Source organism: Vanessa cardui, chromosome 18 (genome assembly GCF_905220365.1).
Source record: "Vanessa cardui chromosome 18, ilVanCard2.1, whole genome shotgun sequence".
Classification (NCBI taxonomy): domain Eukaryota; kingdom Metazoa; phylum Arthropoda; class Insecta; order Lepidoptera; family Nymphalidae; genus Vanessa; species Vanessa cardui.
The window spans coordinates 478,519-489,613 of NC_061140.1; the positions used below are offsets into that span (position 1 = coordinate 478,519).

Here is an 11,095-nt window from a genome sequence, read left to right on the forward strand (position 1 = left end):
GTTTGAACCCGAAATCATCGGTAAGGATACATGTGTTCTAACCACTGGGCCATCTCAGCATTGTTAAGCGTTAGGATAAATTTACCACAGATGACACCTACCCCGAAGTGCTTGCGCAAAGCGTTAACATATATCCCAAATTTTAAATACCTATCCAGTCCCGAATCTAATCTGATGAAGTAATTGCAACCGTAAATAAAACTCTTTAAAATTTAATACGTCATCTGTATGATAACAAATCATTTATTTTAATAAATCACACATATATATATATATATACATATATATGTGATTTATTATATACTATACTATACTTTCACAGAGTCACCAATTGAAGGGCTAAGTATCATTACTATGATTCTCATGACTCAGAGAAGTTAAAGCAAGCTCAGATGTAAGTTCAGTAAGAGGCCTAAGGGTGACTCGTCTTAAAATGCAACTCTTTCTAAAACTTCGTCGAAATAGTCATATCAAAACGTTGCCAGTACTTCTAAGTACCTATAGCACGTTCTATCTTGAGAATGTAAGGGTTTTCTGACAGTAGTTATAACCTTGTTTTCTACTAGCGAAAATGTACGCGTAGATAAAGCTCGTATAAAATATTAGACGATATTCTTTGCGGACGGGTGGAGTCATGGCGCACACAAACCTCCCACCAAAAACGATTCCAAGACAAACTCAAAATACGTGCGTAGTAATTTCGTGAACAGTTAACTTAGTTTGCCACTGAACGAAACTTCATATTATCGACTCTAAGCCTTTGAAAACAAGAGCCATATTACTTTGTAGCATAATGGTGTTTTCCCAGCTGAGATAAAAAGTAGTTAAGGAGGAAAATAAAAGCTATTATTAGGAGATAAATTTGATATAATTTAAAGTTTCAAAGACACAACATTTGCTAATTATATAGGTACATTTGACATAGAATACCAATTCATAGCCTATAGCCGTTTTTCATTAGTAGAAATTCAGTTTGAAATGTATTTCGATTAGAACCCTTTCGTACTATATATGAGTTTTACGATATCTGTCAGAGTTCTGAGTGAAACTACTGCCGTTTCCGGAATGTAGGTTTTACAGAAATCCGACACGGAACTACTTAAAAATAGTATTATACATTCACCATCGTCAGTAATTGTGACGCAAATTAAGTTGACAAATAATATTACAGTTAACCATTATTTATACAAGATAAGATATACATACGATTAATATATATATAAATAAATAATTATTAGGTATTATCCCAATGAAGTCCTTATGAAATGTTACTACCTAGATATTAGTATTTTTACCTAGTATCACAATTCCGTTACTATTATCGATAAACGAACAAGCCCTATGAATAGCTGAAAAGTTTGATTTCAATATTGTTCTTTCTAGAATATTCCAAACAATACAACGACCTTTCTACAAATAAACAATCGCTGACCGCGACAAACAAAACATTGACAATATTTTACATTCAATAGTCGTGTTTATATCCATTAGCTATTGTATAGACGAATCTAAACAGCATTTAATAACTGAACTCATATTTTATATAATAACATGAAAATGTTGAATTTCATTCGCTCATAGCTATAACAGAACGAGTGCAATCCGTTATGAAATTGTTTTCGTCATAAAAAAAAAATAATTTAAAATGCGCAAGACACGAAAGTAAACAGCCAAGATGAAACCTAGATTTTAATTCCTTTAGAATTAAGTTATTCATCGTTTAATTCGAATAAAGGTCAATTCTTAAACGTGATCAATTGTAGTACGTATATAAAATAATATATTTTTTATGAGTCTTATTACATATATATACTAAAAATAGTAACTAACGTGTTTCTTCCACTGACATGTACATCAATGGTTTTTCTTAATTTATGTACATATTTCCTTATTTCGAAATTTAATATATGATACAATTTTCAAATAAAATTGATTAGCATGCGAGTATATTATTTCTCATAAAGTTATACATATATATTTAATTTTAGCTTTTAGCCATTAAGAAACTAAAATGACACGGTTAAAATATTGAAAAATACTAGGAAGCTATTGCGTTAAGTTATGCAATTTAGTGCTGACCCCTTGGCCTACTGTCGTGTCCACAGGGCCACAGCGTGAGCAAGTTTAGGCTTGATTTGTTTTTGTAATAAATTCAATTTAAAATAAAAATAATCTCTGTTTTTAATATTCTCTAAAACTATTTTTTTTTTTTAAATATTCAGTCGGAAATGACGTAAAATCCATTGGTCTAACATATTCTGCGCAGTTGGCAAGTTGTCCTTTAAAATTATAGTGTTGGCTGAAATCGGTGGGGACAACGTCATTATAACTAAGAGTCAGTTTGTACTATTTAAGAAAAAAATATTAAAATGAGTACATCTTCAACAAAATACAAATTAACCCTTAATTTGCTTTTATCAATAAACACAACCATTCCACGTCATCACGCAACGTGAAGCCCGCATTAAAACAAATCAGAAATAAATTACCATTATATTATGTTAAGCAACTAACTACTAAATATATATTTTTTATTCATTATCAACGCCTCTGTTTGTAAATGTATAGAAATATCACAGGCGATTTCACTAACAATGATAATGTACCCCTCCCAAATTAACTAGAAACCTTATAATAGTTTTTTAAAGGCTTTACTTTTTTTAAATATTAAGGTAGGAATAATGCTCATTGACCTTTGTCATTGGTCTGCCAAATAAATACATCTAAAAGGACACAGATTAAAAATTAATTCACCCTATCACCAAGACAACAATATCTTATTATTCGAACAAAGGGGTGAACGATTTAATATAAGGGATACATGAGGCTTATAATGATTTAAGTGAATACTTTAACATTATGGCATTTGAACGGAAAATATATCTATGTTATTATTTATTTGTGCATCGATAATAAGAGAAATATTGTTTATATTATAATTGCATTAAAATACAATACAAAATTTAAGTAAATCTATCGAGATAAACTTATTTTATCATTTGATGACATTTGACACATCATTACATGAATAATTATTGTTTTAAATCTTACCAATTCATTGATTAAAAATGAAAATTATACGGAGAAAGAACGGAAAGAAATTCACAAATAAAAATAAAGTCCATCTATTTATTTTTCTAGGTATATATAATTAAATTAATATAATCAGCATGATGATCAACGAACACGTCAGCGCCATCTTATCATTCATAAAATCTTGTTTAGAATGTGTTGTCTATTAATAAATTTATAATATAAAATTTAGATTTATGATTTTGCAAATGTTTTGATATTTGCGGGATTTATAATCGAGTTACAATGGTTTCGTATCCTTAAACTCTATATAATATCATTATATATAATAATTATATTCTTTATTTAAAATAGATCCTATGTTGCAGTTAATAAACTAGTTTAATAAACAAGCTTTCATTGGTTTATTTTTTCGCTCATTAAGCGAATGCGACTCAATGTTTGGGAACCATTATATTTTATCGTAAAAGTGATAGAAAAAACATCCCAAATTTTTAGGTAATAAGTTATTAAATAATAATCTTTTCACGACAAAAGTCTAAATTTTAAACGAATGAAACTGCAAAGTATAAGTGGATACTTACTTAAGATATAATATTACATTCGAAAATATTTCGATCAATCACTACAAAAACATCTCTTTTATTAGAATAAAAGAGGGAATTATTGTATTCCAAGGCGCTAGTTCTTTCATCTACAAATAACTCTGTTAAATAATGAATTAAACTCCTTGTTATGAGTCACGTGACCTAGACTAGGCTAGGTTATGTCTAATGTATTAGCAATGTGACAATATGCAGCCGTAATTGGACATAAATGTATCGAGTGAGTTTCTCCACGCATGCGCAATAAATTCATTATACTCGAATAGTAATAAATGAACTTATACTACCTTATCTTTCAGTTCTACGTATAAGCAATTGATTTATCATTGGTTACCTCTTTCAGCATGAAAGTACTACTTAACAGAGCAACTTCTACATCATACTGACACTTCAGTAATAAATTATATCATAATGAGTTGTATTTAAAACAAGAATATTTATTATCATGAATAATATTAAATGTAATCAAAAATCAAAATATTTATTATATTATTACGAATGGCCACCAGACTTAGTGTTGTTTGAATATAATTAATAAACTAATCAAAATACTTGATATATCATATACTACTTTATGTGTAGGATAATATGTTGGATGTAATTTCATTATTATATGAATGAAAATGAAAAAATTGAATGAATCATAAAATTATATGTACTTATTACATTTACTTATAACTTAGTAAACTTATAAAAGAAGACTTTACAGATATCTACGGTCTGTTGCCTGCCTTCTTGGGAATACTTATTCAAGTGTGTTGGATCATCGACAACGATTACGTGTTGGAAAGGTCGATACGGTATATATAAAAATAAATCCTAAGCAGGATTATTCTGGTCAAAACCATAGAGACAGAAAATACTTTTTTACAAACATAGCTCTAGAATCTCGATCACGTACGTCATAACATCCTTCAGACTCACATCCGAGTGAGTCCACTATCCATTAGCAACAGTTCCGCTATAACACATTTTATCGGCGATTATGTTTCTTCATCAAACGATAACTCGGTCATTCATTACATATTTTACGTGGGTAGAGTAGTTACGCGGTCGTAAAACCGACTTGCGTTTATGTGACGGTTACGTCACTATGAGACATATATTTAATTAGTGAAAACGAAACAAATATAAAGAAAGACTCATCAGCGTCATGCGTTCTTAATTATCCTATGTTATCATAATTTCCGGTCGTTACAATTAAAAATCGAATCAGATATATAATATACTAACTAGTCGACTACAATCATTCATTCGAATATTTTTTCCGTATAACACTAAAGCTCCTTTATTTTTAAAAGGTAACAATACGATCAATTCTTGTTTAACGTTTAATTATGCACTTTAATGTAAAAGAGAAATCTATTTGGCACGTGACATAATTAACTTGTGATTACAAGTCGATAAAAGGTATACTCACCTAAACTTATCAACTAATTAATATTCATCGATAACACAGCAAGCCTGATGAAGGGTACTTCATTAAACAATGGCGAGATAAAAGGCAGGTGACACGTGCGTTCCGATTTTTCAGTCCACCCTCGATCCTAACTCGCATAAGAGCCAAAAAACTGGTACAGGGTTACTAAATTGAGGGAAAGAGAAAATAAGTACACGGATGAAAAAATAATTATCTATACTAATTGTTTCAAATCTAAAGCAACTTATTTTAGTTAGTAAGTTTGTTTGTTTCGAATCCCAAGGAAGAACTCAGGTAAGGTTTTTAATTCCCCATATAAGTTTTTCGGTTCAAAACTTTTAAAAGTGCAAGTTCTTCAAGTTCAAAGTTTGAAATATGCAAGTAGGCCGGCCCCCTAACAAGCAATTGAAAAGTCTGGCATACTAATAAGAACTAATTATTTAAATAATTATACTTCAGAAATCAGTTCCATTACACGCAACTCACATGATAAGCAACAATTTATACAAATCATAATAAGCACAAGCTGATTTTAAATAACAGGCAGTCAAAACACAAATAAAAAAAAAAACAATATACATATCTCCAATTTATAAAAACACAAACAATGTGACGCATAAGTGCTCGACACTTATTTAGGTGATCTATATTGCGATCTTTTTTATGCGCGCACGCAGCCCGCGCACGTGCTGCCATCTGTCACAGGAAGAGGCACTCGTGCGGACGATGGGCTTCCAAACAGCCTGACGAGGTGTGTGACAGCTCGTCACAGGTGCTCAGACGAAAAACTGACTCGACTGGTTCGCGCACTCGCTATTGTTACTTCAATAAAATGTTACCTTGCGTTATCCTTATTTCTCCACTGGTCACATGTCGCTGCATGTTTCAACTACCTGTGGTATTAATGACCCAATTCATTTAACCAAGACGATTGTTATTAGAAGTCATTTTATTCCATGCATAGTTAACTAATACTGAATACTTACAAATTTTCGTCCAAATGAAATGAATCTGCATGCTATGAAATCATTTTCAATGTGATAGCTGACAATCCGTGTTATTATTATAAACTATCATTAAAAATAAACAATATTGCTCTATTTCCACAGCGGTGTCGGCATCGTTTGTCCTAATGATGAAATCATATCGAAAATTAACCAAGTGGCATAATTCAATAAAACATCCGCAAACCGGAGGTAGTGCTTCGTAACAGAGGCCGACATAATGGATTCTCCGCTCCTATTTCACCAAACGACAATCACCATTGACCTAACGTAACACGGTGCACAATAGCGTTCACGGCTAAAACCCTGATAGCGTAGTAGGAAGATTTTCGCAGAGCATAATGACAAAGTGGGACGGGCACGTAGGCATGTTAATTGGACGCAATGACCACTGGCCGATGCCCATAAAGGAAGCAAGTGTGGGCAGAGCGACGCTCCGTCTAAAATCGCGACCAGGTTTCAGACCTCATAACTTTCTAGCGTCAACCGCATCTTCACCCTGTATGTTTGCTTCGGAGGGAGGTGCGGGAGGTCAAGGTACGTTGGTGATGAAAAGCTGACGCTGGATGTCTCCGACAATTGTCTCGTTTTGCCTTGAATTGATGTGTTCATTCACAGTTTTGCTCGTGGCCGTAATCAAATAACTTAGTATTTTATATCTTACGTTAAGACTTCTTGAATTGAACAATTTATTATTTTATATCAACGTATCGAATTGCTGTGACTTTTGTATCAGTTTATAAATATGTTTAAGCTAAGTTAAATATGTATATAACTATATATTTTAAACAATGTGTTATTTTAGATCTTCAATGATTTGTATCGTCAATGCAATGCGCCGCATCTATTAAACTGTAAAAAATATTCTTATAATCAATCTTTAATAGATAATAATCTGAGTTTCACAACAATATCATTGTTGGTATTTAAAAAATAAAGATTTTTAACACATTCGACTTTTATTTTTTATTTTATTACAAACAACTGAACTTTATGTAACTAATAATGTTTAGAAAAATATTTCGCTAAAGAATGTCTGAATAAAGATAAAGAATTAAGCGCTTTATAATGCGTAACTCATTATTGTACCGTTTTACTGACAACATCATATCTTACACAAATAAAGATCTAATAAATAATATATTACCTACAATTGTTTTTTATTCGCTACGTGATTACGTTTATTGTGGCAAAGATAACAGGAATGTAGTTAAATTACTGCATATTGTGTAACAACATGCAGCCGACAAATATTCCGCATAACCGCTGACAAACCGAGCAGAACCGCTCGCTAACAGATCTTACGAACATCGAAATTGGTTAAACCAATAAAACGGATTTTTGGAATAACAGCTATTTTTTAAATGGCCCGACGAAGCCGTAAACATATTTCTTTAATCCCTATTCATGACGCGTCGACATCCTGCCTAATTCCGACAAAATGGGTAAGTTCCTCCGTAAGTATTGAACTCCGAAAACGGCTTTAATCTACTTCGGAGCGGCGTCTATTTCGGTCGTTGTCCATCCATCGGGAACTTGTGATACGCAGCTATTCCGGGCGGGGCAGGTTTTCGGGGAATGTCAACAAACGAACGGCCACTCATTCAATGAACTCTATGCATGCGACGCCGGTGGCGGACCGGTCTGCCTCACGCTCTCGGCTATCTATTCATAAAAATATGCTCCCAGAGCCTCAATGGGCTGTCCGTGTGCCTTTTTTCTAGGTCCTTTATACAGCGTCGTACTAACGCTCCGTTAAATTTTAATCCCAATTGTTTAATTCGTAGTAAAAACTATAATACCTTGCTTCGATTTCATTCATAAATTTGTATATTCTAACGCGAATGCGTTGCAGTTATTTGCAATTTAAAGATACATATTTAAATAAATATTTAATCTTACAATATTGAATAAATATATCACAAAATTAATTTCCTCTTAATTTTGTGGACTTATTTAAATAGTAAAATTTAAAGTTTCATTGACAAGTACGATAGCTTATCAAGGTTTTGTTGATAAATTATAGGCGAAAACAAAGTCACCTTAATCGAATATGAATATCAGGTGTAAGTACTGTATTGCACAAGTTTACGAAAAGCGATATGCACTGTCGCGTGGGTGGCCACTGTCTTTACGTATGCGGCTGACGTACACGGTTTGCCCAATCTCTCATTAAAATATTTGCACAACTTACTTTATCGATAGAAACTTGTTCAGTCGATGTAGTTCAATTAACAAAAAGTTAGGAATCTTTCGGTGTTCGTACAAAAGCAGGTCAAGATTAAAATAATTATCGAATACTTGTACGTTCTAACGAACACAAGTGATCCGTTCTTCGAGAGCGTAAGCAGTTTCACCTGACAATAACCGAACATTCCGTCCGAGATTCGATAAATTGTAGAATTCAATGCATCTTTGTCCATTCACGGAGGAATACATGGCGATAGTGTAGGTGGTGAATTTAAGGCGGGCGAGACGAATGAAAAACATTTTTTAAGGATTTAGTTTCGTATAATTTTCTTTTAACAAATGATCAATAGAAAACTGTATAATTAACAATGTAGCATCTTAACAGATATTTCAAAATTATTAGCGATGTAGGTAATATTTTACATATACTTTGGAATGTTCATATAAACGATCTCATATGAATCGATACAACAGGACTCTCACAACACTCATTCGATGAAGTTTCTCGCTTTGGGAACTGAGAAGCTGGCGACATCACATCGTACGTCAAACACATGAAATAGCCAAGGAATGCTAGAGAACGGTCTAGAGTAAAACAAATCCAAGTTATCAGTCCCCAAACGCACATGAGAGGACGCAGTCCATAAACAATTTGCTATTTTTTTGTGTCACCCTACAGTGTGAGCCGCCTGGAGCGATTAACAATATTAACACAGCTTTAAGAATACATGACGATAGAGAGAAAGACCGTAAAACATTGCTATATCCGACAGTGAGAGGTTAGCGACGAACTTCGCGTAAGAACTAGGAAAGGAACGGCAGCCGACACTGCAAGAGTGAATTTATACACCATCCAATGTTTTACGATTTTTACAAAACGAGATTCACAGTGAGATTACAATAGGGAATACGATAGGCGAGGCCGTGCTTAGCAAGGTTTAATTGCAACCGTTAATAATTATTATTAGGCGAAATGGATGCGGCCGATCATCGAGTTTTAACTAAATAAAGCAGTCAATAAATAAATGTTCATAAATATCTAATAAATACCTACACGGGCTATATTTACAAGAAGCCTTCTCATTAAGGGCACATCTCAGCCTTTAAACGAATATAATACAGCGCTATCCCAGTGGGATATCAGGTATAAATTAAAAAATAAAGTAAAGCTGCCGGCTTAACACTCGTATTACAAAATAATACTGACACCAGTAAAATACTCTATCCGCGCGATGGAATGTGCGGGCTGCGCGCCCGGGGCTACGGTGATAGGAACTGCACTACTCGCTACTGCCTCAAAAGCATCCAAATTCATCACATTCTATCTTTATAGAACTATAAATACAATTAACATTGATTCACAACTATCTAGACAGTACGCCCTGCGGCTGGGCCGAGCCATGAGGCCTGCACATGCTCCCGGCCCTCAATATACACATAGTCCTCTTATTACAATGTTTGCATTGCAATGGGCCGACCGATTGCAATGCAAGACATGATAACCAGGGGCATACAGCGAGCCCACTTACTAAACATTTGCTACATTACAAAACAATAACATGCAGTGGAACCAGAGGCACCCACAGGAAACACTTGTCTGTTTGATGCAAACATGCCAGACTACATTTATCAGTTTTTCAATTACAAATCCAATAAGAATTTTAAATACAACAAACAGAAAATGAGATAAGTTATTTACATCAGAGAGACAAGTCTCCTGCCTCCTGCGATATAGTGCCAACAATACACAACATAACAGCTCTACTTGAAGCGAGTAGCCTTAGGTACATGGTCGTCACTGATCTCACAAGTCCAATACACTGAATATGAACAAAATAATACAGATTACATTTCACAAACACCGAGGGAAGGACTGAAATTTGACAAACGCAACACTTCAGAATGGCTCGGATCCGGTATATACAAAAGAAATTACTTCAAAATAAATTATGAGCTTCGTAAAATAATTATCACATAAATTTTATATCTCCCGGTCTCTCCACATAACTTAACACATAATCTAACTATATGTACACAAGATACAGTATGAACAGGTCGCTCTGGCAGAGTCCGAGGAACGAGCACGGCACTAGCGCGGAGGAGGCGCGGGCGCGGGCGCGGGCGCGGGCGCGGGCGCCGCACACAGCTGCACGCGGCCCCGCGGCGCCGCCACCGCCACCAGCTGCACCAGCCCGCGCTCCGGCGACAGCGGCGCCTTGCCTCGCCGGTGCAGGCGCACCCACGCGCCGAAGCAGACTAGAATAGCGAGGAACACCGCCACCGTCGCGCCGCCCGCTATCGACGCCGTCTCCATCATGAGCTGCCGGCTCGTCAGCATGTACGAGTCGTCCAGGTCCTTGAACTCGCACCGCGGGCCCACGTATCCACTCTGACACTCACAGTTGTAGATGGGGCTGTCCGAGATCACGACGGTGAAGCACTTTCCGCCGTTGAGACAGTAGTATTCCGAGTAATCAGGCTCACACTTAAAGATGGGGAAGGTGACATTCAGGCGCGGCTGCGGCTGCGGCTGCGGCGGCGGGCGCTGCGGGCGCGCCGGCCTCGCCGGCCGCTTGGAGATGGAGCTGGAGCAGGCGCCCGCCAGCGCCCAGGCCGCCGATACCACCGCCCACCACACTACCAACGACTGCATTGTCCGCTGGCTCCGGACGCTCGCCGCTCGCGGTGAGTGCACGATTTTGACATTGGACGGTGACTTATACGAAATCCGAGAGGCGATGACATGACCGCTTTCGAATTTCGAACTCGAACCCTTCGCTCGCATCCGCGTCGGCGGTCCGCCCAGACATGTTTCCTGTGTCAACTTTTTTTACGTCGACGAT

General features: G+C 35.8%; 1 protein-coding gene across 1 annotated transcript; it reads right to left on the reverse strand.

Moving 5' to 3' along the window:
• Positions 1–9,017: 9,017 nt before the first annotated feature.
• Positions 9,018–11,037, reverse strand: LOC124537246. The gene has a single exon (XM_047114018.1). It carries the CDS (start codon positions 11,035–11,037, stop codon positions 10,342–10,344), a length of 696 nt encoding a protein of 231 aa, XP_046969974.1. The 3' UTR covers positions 9,018–10,341.
• Positions 11,038–11,095: the final 58 nt, after the last annotated feature.

What these genes read in the sequence shown, in the direction of transcription:
- LOC124537246 (XM_047114018.1), bottom strand. Translation starts at nt 11,037, where the DNA reads ATGCGAGCGAAGGGTTCGAGTTCGAAATTCGAAAGCGGTCATGTCATC.